A 14,181-nucleotide genomic window follows, 5' to 3' on the forward strand; every position below is an offset into this window, starting at 1 on the left:
CCCTGCATTTCCAAGGACAACACCCAGTGGGTGATGGGCCCTTCCTGTGACAGCAGAAGATCTGTTACCAAGCTTGTTGCTGTGGTGTTGTAATGGGAAGAACATGAGTGTGGTCCATTCCCTTTTCCTTCTCCTCTTAGCCTATTGAATTAGTACCTATCCTTCAAGGTGGAAGAACGGCTGTTCAGCATGGGCTGAGGTGGGATTCTCCTGACTCAGTTTCCCCACTGACACCTGGCAGACTTTAAGCCTGACTGAATACAAGTGGATAGTCTAATACTGCCTGGGGTTGACATGAAGTTGGGGAGATATTGTATTCCTGCAATGTCCTTACTATTGGTGGCAATTTCCTATAGTCAAAAGATTTGTAAGCTTAATACCAGATCTATTCAATTATAGATTATGTGTAGGGGAACATCCGAGGGTGTCTAAAATTAAGCTATTAGGCATAGGACTTTAGACCAACAACAATAAGTTAGGGTCCTTTAATTCTTAGTAATAGTGTGGAGACAATTAGGTCAAGAGCTTGTGAAGTTAGTAACATAAATATTATTTGTGTCTCAGTTAATTAATGTTTAAAAAAAATTCTTTTGTGGCCCATATTGTAAATGCTTTAAAAAGAAGTATCACCTAACCAAAAGTTTGAATTGCTTTATCTGTTATAAACTGTGTTAAAAATAAATTTAAAAAGAGAAAAGAAAAGAAAACTACCTATCCTTCAAACCCCAACTCACATACTTTCTTCTCCATGAAGCCATCCCTGAACTCTTCTGGAGAGTACAATCTTTTTTTTTTTCTCAACCCTCTTAGAACACTTTATTCTACAACTCTCTAATGCACTTAAGTAATAATGGATATCATATTTATCTTTGGTTTCTTACCTACTCTTCCTCCCCCCTCCCCACTATAATCTGCATATGTCAATGAATCTATGATCTTGTTATGGATGTGGGTACTTCTATTCCTGTGATACAGATCACAATCTATCCAAGCCTTCTCATCACATGAGATTCTAGTTGGGCCTCCCTCTAGACTGCAGAATTCTATGCATATCTGTGAAGCCTTGGGGCTATTTTTTGTCATTTGTTCTTGCTACATGACTGGGCCATCTCCTTTTCTGATCAAACATGACCTAGATGATACCTTGTCTGCTTCTTGTGTGAAAGTCATCATTGATGATAACACTACCCAAATTATGCCTATGAGGACATAGGTAGGAATATGTGGGGATAACGAAGACAAGTACTTTAAGAAATAAGCCCACAGAAATGGTTTATTTTGATGCCTGGGGTCCAGAGAATTGAGAGATCATCACCCAATCAACATCACTTGAAAACTAGGTTTGGCACTAATATATTGTTGTTGGAGTTGTAAACTGATCCTACCATTCTTGAGAGCAATTTGGAACTATGCCCAAAGGGCTACAAAAATGTACATACCCTTTGACCCAGCAATACCACCTTTAGGTCTGTATCCCAAAGAGATCATACAAATGGGAAAAGGACTTACAGGTACAAAAATACTTACAGCAGCTCTTTTTGTAGTGGCAAACAATTGGAAATTGAGGGGATGCCCATCAGTTGGGGGAATAGCTGAACAAACTGTGGTATATGAATGTAACTGACTACTATTGTGCTATAAGAAATGAAGAGCAGGTAGACTTTGGAAAAACCTGGAAAAGACTTGAATGAACTGATGCCAAGTGAAGTGAGCAGAGCCATTGTACACAGTAACAGCCACAATGTTCGATGACTAACTTTGATAGACTTATCTCTTTTTAGCAATGCAAGGATCCAAGAAAACTCCAAAGGACTCATGATGGAAAATGCTGTCCACATCCAGAAAAAGAATTGTGGAGTCTGAATGAAGATTGGAGCATATTATTTGCTCTCTCTCTCTCTGTCTCTCTGTCTCTCTGTCTCTCTGTCTCTCTCTCTCTCTCTCTCTCTCTCTCTCTCTCTCTCTCTCTCTCTCTCTCATTTATTTCTGGTTTCTTGTAGTTTCTCCCATTGGTTCTCATTTTTCTTTACAACATGACTAAGGTGAAAATAGGTTCAATATGAATGTATATGTAGAGGCTATATCAAATTACATTCTTGTCTTGGGGTGGGGGAAGAGGAAAGATGGGGAGAAAATTTGGAACTCAAAATCTTACAGAAGTGAATGTTGGAAACTAAAACTAAAACTTTTAAAAAAAGAAAACGGTTTGGAATTAGGATTCAATGTGTGTTCGTAGATAAACCCAGGCTACTCGTCCATTCCATTTTCTGATAGTCTGTTATCTATTAGCAACAACTTACCTGGGTTCAGGTCCTACCCCTGGTGCATATTAACTGTGTGACCTTGGGCAAGTCACTTAAGCACTCAAAACCCCCTAGACAACTCTCTAAAACTTTGAGTTACAGGAGGTATCACTACATTGGGAGAGAGAATTTACTCAACTAGCATTTTCTTTTATCAATGAAATCATAGGTCCAGTCTCTTTCATCTAGTCTTAGCTAATCAATCAGTCAGTAAATATTGATTAAGCACCTACCATGTGCCAGGCACTGTGCTAAGCACCAGAAAGAGACAAAAGACAGTTCTTGCCCTCAAGGAGCTCAAAATCTAACATGGGAGACAATCTGCAAATGAATATATACAAGCAAACTATATACAGGATAAGTAGGAAATAATTCATAGAGGGAAGGCACTAGAATTAAAAAGACATGACAAGACTTCCTGGTAATAAGTAACAAAAATTACTAAATAAATGAAAGAATTTTTTAAAAATACTTATTAAAGTATTTACCATGTGTTATACTATGTTGAGAGCTGGGTATACAAATAGAAAAAGTGACATAGTCTCTGTTCTAAAGAAAGCAACATTCTAAATGGAAGAGACAAAGAAAGTTCGGTTGAAGGATGAGCGGAAAGCCAGAAATCCCACAAGTTCAGTGGAGGGGTGAATGTTAGGGCTCAGGGAGCCTTAGATTACATTGGTAGTTCAGATGACTGTCCTAGAAATCGAGTATATAGAGGCAGGGTAGATGGTAAGGCCTGAGAGTCTTCCATCTCACTCTAAGGAACAGGTTTGATGCCTTCTCTCATCTCATCTCATCTCTCATGTGATCATTCAAGCAGCAGGGTTGGGTTGTGGACAGTCCAGAAGCAAAGGAGTGGGCAAAGAGAAGGCACAGGAAAAAGGGCACCTCCCCCCAAATCTTCCTGATTTTCCATCCAGAATGGATTCCAGGCAACCTTGGCTTGAAGAAGGAGGAAACATGATGAAAAAGGTAGCTCCTAAATGCCATAGTGGACTCACCATAACAATGGAGGTAATAAATAGTCCTTTCCTACTAGGAATCCACATCTGGATCAGACCACATCTGGAATACTGTGTCCAGTTCTATGCAACTCATTTTAGGAAGGATATGAATCAAGTGAAGAGGTTCTAGAGGAGGATAACCATGGTGGAGAGGGGACAGTAGACCATCTGTACAAGGGCCAGGTGAAGAAAGCCTGAGAAAGAGAAGGTTATTATGTAGAGGCCAGAACCAGGGAAAATGGGTGAAAATTATAAAAAGAGTCAGATTTTTGCTGGATGTAAGCAAGAATTTCCAAAAACAATCTCTTGCAAAGTGAAATTGTTAAATCCATATACCTAAGAATTCATAATATAGTCATTCGAATGTGTGTTTCTCTAACAAAGGAGGTCTTCAAGTAGAATGGGGAATGTCGTAGAGGGAATTTCTGTTGAAGTCCAGATTGGACCTCAAAGGTATCTTCCCACCTTAAGAAGCTGTGATTCTGTGATTTAACCATTATAGGAATTAACCCAGAGAGTTTTGGATTCAGATATCATCTTTGATATAAGAAGCTCAAGCGGGTATACGTGGAGGTGGGAGGAATGTCTCCGGGTAAGATAAAAATATCTGTTCTTAGTTAATCATCAACGGTGATAGAGAAGATCCATGTTTGGGTCTTTCACAGAAATAGGACTTATCTCCAAAATGAAAAGTGTTACAGAGTCTTTAATTTTCTTATTTGAGACAAGGTCTTTGGACAGTGGTCTTTTCCCTGCTTAGGAAGCAGTGTGGCACAGTGGAAAGATTATTGAATTTGGTTCTGTTAATTACTAGATATGTGACTTTGGGCTATTCAACATTTCTGGGCTATAGATTCCTCATCCTTAAAATGAGGGAGTTGGAATAGATGATTACTAAGGTCATTTCCAAAGCTACTACAGCTGGGGCTTCCACTTTCCTTAGCTGACACTGTCTCCTCACATGAGATCTACTATGATCCTGGACAATAATCAAAACTGGCAAACAAACCTGCCCTTAAAGCACTTTACTGGAAAGTGCCCTGTATTGAGAATCAGGAGACCTGGGTTCTGGTTTCGAGTCTGCCACTGACTTTGGCTTTAGGTAAATCAGCTTACCCTTTCTGAGTTTCATTTTCCTCATCTTTAAAAATTGGGGTTGGACTAGTGGATCTCTGACATGCTATTCAGTTCTATGACTGTCTTCTTTCAATTTTCCTTCTTTTCTTATAGAAAAGCACCTTATAAATCCAAGAGGTTTTGACTATATTAGTGATGTAATCCTCATTCTTCTCTTATGGGGTGAATGTGAACTAGTGTCTCTATAATAGGCAGAAATCACCTTCTAATCAATTCTGTACTAGTGTTGAAGAGTTCAGGTTAATTCTATTAGCACTGATTAAATGTCAGATACCATATTAAAAAGATGCTCTGGGGGAATGCAGAAGAAACACAGAGCAGTCTCTGCCCTCAAGGAGGTTAAGTTCTACTTGAAGAGACAAGACACATAGGTATGATATGGTAAAAAAAAAAAAAAATAGCACTAATTTATGTGCCAAATCAAATGGTAGAGAAAGTGCAATAGCAGATATGACTTAATTCCATTCAAAATTGACTTAAGTACTTTCTAGCAAAGGATACAAAGATAGACAAAACACAAACCCTGCTATCAGGTGCTTCTAATAGAATTGCTTTTAGATCCAGATTCCAACTCAGTTCTGCTACTTTATCTGCGTAAGTTGGTTTCCTCATGAGTAACCTGAAGGGGTAGAACTAGATAAAGGGTTCTTAACCTAAGGTCTGTGAATGTGTTTTTAAAATATCATGATGACTTTCCTAACTAATAAATTGTCAAAGGATATGAATAGACAGTTTTCAGATGAAAAAAATAAAGCTATCTATAGTCATATAAAAAAAGCATTCTAAAGCACTACTGATTAGAGAAATGCAAATGAAAACTCTGAGGTACCACCTCACACCTATCAGACTGGCTAATATGACAGAAAAGGAAAATGATAAATATTGGAAGATGTGGGAAAATTGGGATACAAATGCATTGTTGGTGGACTTGTGAACTGATCCAACCATTCTGGAGAACAATTTGAAACTATGCCCAAAGGGCATCAAATTTTGATCCAATAATACCATTACTAGGTATCATGTAAAAGGAAAAAGGACCTATATGTTCAAAAATATTTATAGCAGCTCTTTTTGTGGTAGCAAAGAACTGGAAATTGAGGGAATGTCCATCAATTGGGGAATGGCTGGACAAGTTGTGGTATATGAATACAATGAATACTATTGTGATAAGATAGGATTGAACAGATGGATTTCAGAAAATACAAGAAAGACTTACACAAATTGTTGCTGAGTGAAGTGAGCAGAAGCAGAACACTACATAGTAACAGTAACATTGTTCGATGACCAACTTTGATAGACTTAGCTCTTCTCAGCAACACAGCGATCCAAGACAATTCCAAAAGAGTCATGATAGAAAATGCTATCCACATTCAGAGAGAGAAGTATGGAGTCTGAATGCAGATTAAAGCATATTATTTTCACTCTTTTTTTTGTTTGTTTTTGTGGCTTTCCCCTTTTGTTGTTTCTTCTTTTACAACATGACTAATGTGGAAATATGTTTCCATGATTGTACATGTATAACCTATATCAGATGCCATCTTGATGAGGGGAGAAGAAAGGGAAGGAGGAAGAAAAATTTGGAACCCAAAATCTTATAAAAATGAAAGTTGAAAACTATCTTTACATGTCATTGGAAAAAATAAAATACTATTTACCAAAAAATTATGATGACTGTGATTGGTTTTCTTCATAATCCTAAGTATTTTATTTTATGCATTTAAAAACTTCATTCTGATAAGGGTTCACCAGAATAGGCTTCCCCAGATTGCCAGACTGTCCATCTCTCACACACACACACACACACACACACACACAAATTAAGAATTCCTAGTCACTAGGTGGTCTTTAAGGTTCCTTCCAGTTGTAAACCTTATAATCCTTAAGTCAACTTAAGTCTATGGGCTGAGTGTGCACTTAGGTGTCCCAGATAACCCTGAAACACAGAACAATGTAAGCAGCCCACATCAATTTCAGACAAGTCATTACTCAAACAACCCATTGATGTAGTGGAGTTTAAAATTTTGTCCCACCAGGTTGTACCCTATTCCAATTTGGGGAGTAGGGGTGTCCCTTGGTGCAAAGATTCTCTTTATATTCCTGTGCAAACAACCCCAATCCTCAGACTCTAAAAAGACGCAGAAGGAAAGAAAGTTTTGCTGACCTGGTTCTGAGTGACCCTAAGACAGAACTTAGGACCACTAAAATGGTGAAATCTGCGGTCCACCCCAACCCTGCTCTCAACCCTGCAGGAAATTTCCTGCTGTCTATACCTGCTCTGTGTCTATAAGCAACTTTGTTGTGATCATGTGGTTTATTCAACATAGTAAAAAAAATTGCAAAGAAATTGTCCAGGGTTCCACTCCTACGGAGCTTCTCTCATTCACCTTCAAGCCTCATCCTGCTTACCCTCTTACCTCTTTGGGGTGATTGGGGAACAGTCTTGTACTACTTGCTGCTGCAAGTTATAGAAAGGATTAAGGGAGAAGTTTTCTGTGACTATAAGCACAGGAAAGTAGAGGATACATCCATACATACATATACACATACATATATGTGTGTCTGTATAGAGATGGGGGCTGTGATGAGAGGGGAAGGGGGGTACCAGATTTTAGAATGACCTTTTCACCAGCCACTGACCTTTCTGAACTTCACCTGATTCAGACTGCTTCTTAAACTCTGGTTCCCAAGTGAGTGCCCAGAATCAGCTTTGCTGGTCTCCTTGGATAGGAGGCTAGGCCTCAGCCACCACTCAGTGGGCTCAAAGCTCCTGGCCTGACTGCCATTGCTTTTCCTACCCCTGTACTTTGTGAATGGTCCACCTCCCATTTCCCCTCCTGGAATCTACTTATACCTTGCCTCTGCCTCTTAGAATCTTTTTTTCCTTCAAAACTGTTGAAGCATCACCTGATACAGGAAGCTTTCCCCAGTTGTTGGCCCTCCCACTTCCCTTTTTATCCTCCTCCTCCTCTCTCCAGATTTACATAGCATATATATGTGTGTATATGTATGCACATACACACATGCTTTTTGTTGTTGCTCAGTTGTTTAGGTCATGTCCAAGTCTTCGTGACCCCATTTGGGGTTCTCTTGGTAAAGATGCTGGAGTGGTTCATCATTTCCTTCTCCAGCTCATTCCACAGATGAAGAAACAGATGAGGCAAAAAGGGTTTAGTGACTTGCCCAGGGTCACAGAGCTAGTAAGTATCTGAGGCCATATCTGAAATCAGGAAGATGATGCTTCCTGACTCCAGACCTAGTACTCTATCCATTTTGCCATCTATTTGCCCTCCACATATATCTATGTATGTGTATGTGAATATGTATACAAGTGTGTATATATGTAACAGTATATGTAATTATTACCTATTGTCTTCCTCTTCCCTTGAGGGCAGGGAGTGTTTGCTTTTCTAGTGCCTAGCTCAGTGCCTGGCACACAGTATGCATATAATAAGTGTATGTTGATTAATTAAATCAGCATCCATACTAGGGAGGAAAAAGGGAGAAAAGCCAGTCCCAAGATTTATATGTCCAAATAAAGTCGATTAACGGATATTTTTATGGTCATCTGGAAACAGAAAGGATATTTCAGTCTTCTAAGTCTACATCTAAATTGCAGTCTAGATGTAGCTTTCATACAGAAGAAATGCCATCTCTGGTGATTATTTAGAGATACTCCTCAGATCTGGGGAGGCTCCAGGGGGGTGACTGGTGGGGAAGCAAGGGATTGCCTGTTACCTCCACTTTCAGGTCTGTTCTTTGTGATTTTTGAGCATTGTAATTAGCTATTAGGGCAAAGGAGGGAGGTAAAGAAAAAGGGAGATGGTATGACTCATCATCCCATAGTTAACTTTGAACTTTGTTCTTATAGAGATAGGAGCCTGCTCTTTACTGACTTGGCTAGACTTCTGAGAAACTTCCCTGCACAGGTGGTCATGAACTTGTATAAAGAATGAAGATGTCAAAGTTTCATGTTCATGACCTAAATTTCTGATTTAACTCAACTCTCATGAACCAGTCTCCAAACTGGAAAACATGCTATAGGTGTAGTGAGAATGTTAACATTCATTCTATGTTTCTTATTCAGTACTTCACCCATTAGAGTGTCTTGTATCTATGACATGGGCCAGTAGGCAGTTGCCCATAGAAAAATTAAGAGTAGGCCCTAACATGGGCAACAGACTGTGCAAAGGCATAGAGATGGAAGAAGTATGACAAATAGCAGAGAGGCTTATTTGGCTGAATTGTTGGAGGTGACCATGTAATAAATCTGGAAAGGTAAGTGAGAGACAGACTGTGAAGGTCTTCAAATATGAAAAAGATAAATTAGCCTTTGATCCTAGAGGTCATTGTGGCTTTTTGAGCAAAGGGAGTAACATGATGACATCTGTAATTAAAGAATATCATTTTGGCAGCTGTGTGAAGAAATGGATTGGAGAAGGGAGAGACCTGAGGAGACAACTGCAATAGTCCAGGGAGAGATGATAAGGGCGTGAAATAGGGTGAGATTGGAGAGAGGGGGGCAGATGCCAGAGATGTTGAGGAAGGAGACTCAACTGATTGGCTATGAGGTATGGGAGGAAGAGTGGGAGGGCTTTGACTCATTCCAAGGTTGTGAACCTGAGCTATTAGAAGGATAATGATGCCCTCAACAACACCGGAAGGAAGGAATAGAAAAGAAACAGAAGTAGGGGAAGCCAGGAGAAATAGGAGATAGAATGTGACTCAATGAAAGAGAATAATCATTTTAACTGGGGGTGCGGATGGGGTGGGGAATATAGAATCTATGGACCCTGATCTTGAGCAGAATTATTCAGTAAAAAGGAAGTGATAATGAAGGGACCAATATGATAAAGCTGATCTAATATTTGTTTGATCTTGGGAAAGTCACCGATCTGTGTAGAAATGGCAGTCCTATCCCTTTGAGTCCTTGGTGCCAGCTTATGGGTCAGGATTATAGACATGTATATATGAGCTTTGACCTTTGTTAACTTCATTCAGCAACTCAATTCAGTAAACATTAAGTCCGAATGTCTTCAAGACCTTGTGATACAAAGACAAAAAATGAAATTGTCCCTGCCCTCAGGAAGGGGAGAAAGCGAATGAGGGTTTATATAATGCCCACTATTTGCCAATCACTATACTAAACACTCGGTTTTTTTGCAAATATTATCTCGTATCTTCCTCACAGCAATCCTGAGAGGTAAGTGCTATTATTCTAATTTTACAATTGAGAAAAATGAGACAAACAGAGGTTAAGTGACTTGCTTAGGGTTCACTCAGCTGGTAAGTGTCTGAGGCTGGATTTGAGCTCAAGTCTTCTTGACTCCAGGACCAGCATTCTAACCATGAACTTCCTCAGGATGCTGCCCTAAGAATCCCATTCCCACCCTATATATTGAACCAAGAGCATCACTGACCTGCCAGTTCTCCACATCCCCTCCACCCATAAGTTCAAATTAAAGTCTGAAGCATTCCATAGCTACCAAGCCCAGGACTTCCCTGTGTCTGTGTCAAAACCCTTAGATTGATTCTGTGGAAAGAAGCATTGCGGGGACCCTTTTTCTGACAAATCCCTTTGGTTTCTTCAGATGCACATCATTCTCTAATAAAGATAGTCATTTATTCATTTAAACAACAAATCTTTTATGATCATATGTCCCAGAACGATGAAGGGGAGAAATTCTTAGTGGGTAGAAAGGTACATATACTTTTTTTAATCAAGAAGAAATTGAAATATTAAATGAAATACTGTATATATTAAATGAAATTGTTACATTCAGTAGTATGTAAATTCTTGGAGGGTAGGGACCATTGATTTTTCTTAATTGAATTGAATCCCCTACTCTGTGCAAAGCCCTTCAATTGGCCAGGGTGAGAACTGCCCTTTGAACTTTGACCAGGAATGACAGATGATTGGGGAGAGTAACACCCCCACAAATATTCTCCCTCTCTGGTATGGCGGTGTAAAAGAGTAAAAGCTCTTAGGAAAGAGGGTCATTGTTGTCCCCACACACAGCAGAAGACTTAGACTGCAAAAAGAGCAGTAAGGAATTTATGTTTTTACCTGAGGCAGAAGGAATTTTCCATTGGACTGCATTCAAAAGCAGATGATTTATTATTTACAAATAAATAAATACAGAGGAGACATCTCCTCGATCCTTCCTTCTCCATCCCCAAGGTGGCAGTTAATCCCTCCCCGTCCTAACCCTTCTCCTGGAGAAATGAACAGTCTTTTTCTCAGGCGGTATTTCAAGATCGCACCTGGGCGGGTACGGGGACTGGAATCAAAGTCCTTAGCTGCGTACTGAAAGCCAGGTGTAAGTGAGCTCAACTCAAAGGCAGCCTGGAGTCTTTGACCAGGATCTTGCTCCTGACTTCTCACTCCATCCCCAGCCTTGATCTCAATTCTCTAAAGTCCAGCTTCTCGGTTCTGAATTTCTGAAGAATGTTGACTTGGGCGGGAGGTCAACCGCTTCCGCCCGGCTGTAGAAGGCAGTGAAGGGCTGAGCGTCTTCATCCGTGGGGCTGAACGTCCCACTCGAGCTCTGATCTTTCGAGAGCTTGGTCACTCCTGTGGTAGGAGAGGCACCCAGGTCTCCAGCAAGGATAGCACGTCTCCGGGAAAGATCTGTAGGGACGGGAGGTGGGGCATCTTGGTCAGAAATTTAGTACCCTCGGGCGCCACCTCACTGGGGTCACCGGCGCCTCCCTCTATAGGAGGGTGCAGGAAATATGGATAGTCAGGGAGTCCTTGGGTGATAGAAAAAACCACTAATGGGTTATGACCCCTTCATCTGACCCCTGAATCCTTTTTTCTATTTCCTTTCCCCTTTCCCTCCTCACTTTCTTGCAGTTCATTTTTGGTGAGGTTAAAATACATACACTTCGGGGCTTAGGGAGACCGGCTGGGATGAGATGAACGAGGCTAGGCTTTATTCAGGAAAAAAGAAAGGATTCACAAGCAGTCCTGCATTTTACACCCTGGCCAATGTCTGACACAGGATAGCAGTCCTAGCCTGTCCTCTCTTCCCCTCCCCCCAGACTGGTCCCTACCCTTTGCTCAGTTTCCACTCTAGACGAGTTAAGTGGTCCGTCACCGGAGCCAGACTGGTCCTCAGCCCCCAGACAGGACTGTGGGAGTCTGCAGAGGAACTTCGAAGTGACTAATTAGCACAAGCCTATCTACTCCGGGTCGAAGGAGGGGAGGGAATGGGAGGAGGACTAGCTGAAGGGACCAAGGACCTGGGGAGTGGGGAAAAGGCGGGAAAGGTACGCACCGAGGACGAGTCCAGATTTGCCACCTGCTCTTCTAGGAGCAAAGCATCAGCATCAAGGATCTGACCCCCACATCTCTCGAGTGGGACAGCTGGGCAGGAAGGTGGGGACTCCCAGCCGTCGGGGAGCTGGGGGGAGCGGGCCTCAGGGACCGGGGAGGCCGGGCTGAGGCCATGGGTCCATTCGGAACAGCAGCCCAGTCCATTGGGGCAGAGCGGACAGCCCCGGGGTGCGGCCTCGCTCCTCTGGTGCCTCAAGCTGTCCTCGCTGAGTCCCAGCAGGGCCGACAGGTGGCCGATGTAGCGAATGGCCAGGCGAAGGGTCTCGATCTTGGTCAGGCTCTGGCCAGCGGGAGCCACGGATGGCGGCAGGTAGCGCCGTAGGTCATGCAGCGCTCGGGACAGGTTGCGCATCCGCAACTTCTCCCGCTCGCTGGCGCTCTGCCGCTGCCCACTGCCCAGGCGGCCCCTGCCAGCTCTCCGGCCGGTCCCTGTCCTGGTGCTAGGCTGCTTGGGAGGGTGTCCAGCTGGGAGGAAGCGGGCTTGGGATCCTGGGGGGGAGAGGCCCCAGGAGTCGGAAGAGGAGGCTGGAGAGCAGTTGCAGTCTCCTTCCGACGGCAGCGGCTGCAGCAGGGGCGCAGCCCCCCAAGCCCAGCCTTGCGGAAGGAGCCAGGAGTCCGAGCTGAGCAGCGAAGCTGGAGAGTGGGCCATGACGGAGACCAGGGGCGTCTGAGGAGCCAGAGGGGATCGCAGCCCGCTTTATCCGGAGCCTGGAGGTGTGAAATAGCACCTTCCAGGCCCCATCAGCACATCAAAGCCGAGCAGGGCTGGGGCCTGAGGGACTAGCCCTTTGAACCTGGGGTGTCGAATTTAACCCGGGTTGGTCAGCGTGGGGCGCGGCTGGATGACCATCTGCGGGCCGGAGCGAGGCCACCTCTTCTCCGCCACCAGCCCGCGGTCCCCCTACGCTAGCCCCTAACCCATGATCCTTGAGGATGCGTACAGGGCATGGGGGCAGCAGGGGGTTCCCAGCAGTGAGGAGAGGCGCTGGAGACCTGGCACAAGGGTGAGCACAGAGCTCCGGACGCAGGTGTAAAGGCCGCAGGAAGGAGGCTGGGGGAGGGGGCTGGCGCCTTCCCGGCTTATTTCCACCGGATCTACCAGGACCGCGGACAGCTAGAACTGAGAGACCCAGGCTCAGGGTATAGGTGGGAGGAGGGGGGAAGGGAGGAGAGGAGGAAGCGGAAGAGGAGCACCTTTCTGTGCTGCTAGGTTGGGCTCAGTAGAAGCATCTCCACATCTCTGTTGACCTGGTAAGGGTTTAAAAGGAATGAATACGGTTGGCTTTTGAGAACTCTAGGGGTGACCTGTGTATATGGCCTTTGAGGACCCTGGGAGGCAGCCTAATATTGTGGAAAGGGCCTTGCCTCAAATTCAGGCTCTTCTACTAACTAGACTGCTCGACCTTTGCCGAGCAGTCACACCTCACTGGTCTGAGTTTCCTCATCCGTAAGTAAGGCCCCTTGCCCTAGCCCAAGATGGAAAACTGAAGAGTAGTTATGTGTAAAAGAGTGGTGAGATGCTGGTGGCTAATAACCCCTTCCAGCTCTAAGTTTGTGATTGTATGACCTTAAACATGATTTATGGTAAACATAGATCCTATGATCTAGCTGAGTGACCCTGGGCAAGTCACTTAACCTTTATCTTTCTCAGTTTCCTCACCTGTAAAATGCGGGGAATAATAACACCTACCTCCCAGGGTTATTGTGAGGACCAAATGATGAAATTTTGGTAAAAATATAGTTCCTGGAATAGAGTAGTTACTTAATAAATGTTCATTTCCTTTCAATTGATTATAGGGCCACAGATCTGGAGCTGAAAGGAACCTTGGAGAGGTTAGATTTGGTTTCTTTAGAATGCAGTTGGGAAAAATTAGTTATATAATGATATGGTAAGGAGTTTAAATCATAATCCTCCTTCATGCCTCAGCATGAGTTGGGAATGGAGGTCCCTCTGGTCTGCTCTGCTGGTCTCACTGAGTTAGTAGAGGTCAGACTGTAGGATGAAAGAGCCTGGGATTGGAGAAATAGACCAGTGAGTTGGATCCAGAACATTCAGAACAAGAGCAGATTGGTAGATTTCCTAAAATGCTATTGTCTTTGTAGCCAAGAGGGAGCTGGAGGCTCTTAGCTTAGGAAATCTCATAATGGACCCTCTAACTGATGTCAGAAGACCTCAGGAAGTTCAGGGACACTTCCTCTGGGTCCAGGCATATTTCTTTTATTAGCACTTCCAAGTATCTTGTCATGAATTTGTCAGTTTTCTTTCTCCCCCTAAATAATTCTAGACAGCCATTCTCCTGTTTCAGTCTCATTCAGTTTTGTTCATCGAAAGATCATGAACTGCAGCTCCATTTCTGAGAGAGAGACAATAAATAGAACAGGCATTCCTAACCTTTTTGGT

At 43.1% G+C, this 14,181-nt stretch overlaps 1 protein-coding gene across 1 annotated transcript; it reads right to left on the reverse strand.

Annotated features, from left to right (window-relative positions):
• Nucleotides 1-10,545: 10,545 nt before the first annotated feature.
• MESP1 (mesoderm posterior bHLH transcription factor 1) lies at nucleotides 10,546-12,495 on the reverse strand. Its single transcript, XM_072638731.1, has 2 exons — nucleotides 11,722-12,495; nucleotides 10,546-11,072 (listed from the first exon to the last, which is right to left on the reverse strand). The coding sequence occupies exons 1-2, from the start codon at nucleotides 12,427-12,429 to the stop codon at nucleotides 11,010-11,012; spliced, it is 771 nt and encodes a 256-aa protein (XP_072494832.1). The 5' UTR covers nucleotides 12,430-12,495; the 3' UTR covers nucleotides 10,546-11,009.
• Between the last annotated feature and the right edge of the window lie 1,686 nt (nucleotides 12,496-14,181).

The sequence above is a fragment of the Notamacropus eugenii genome, chromosome 1, assembly GCF_028372415.1.
Source record: "Notamacropus eugenii isolate mMacEug1 chromosome 1, mMacEug1.pri_v2, whole genome shotgun sequence".
Lineage (NCBI taxonomy): Eukaryota > Metazoa > Chordata > Mammalia > Diprotodontia > Macropodidae > Notamacropus > Notamacropus eugenii.

What these genes read in the sequence shown, in the direction of transcription:
- MESP1 (XM_072638731.1), bottom strand. Translation starts at nt 12,429, where the DNA reads ATGGCCCACTCTCCAGCTTCGCTGCTCAGCTCGGACTCCTGGCTCCTT. An exon ending in CAAATCTGGACTCGTCCTCG is followed by an intron (nt 11,073 to 11,721) that starts GTGCGTACCTTT and finishes CCGTCCCTACAG; the next exon opens with ATCTTTCCCGGAGACGTGCT.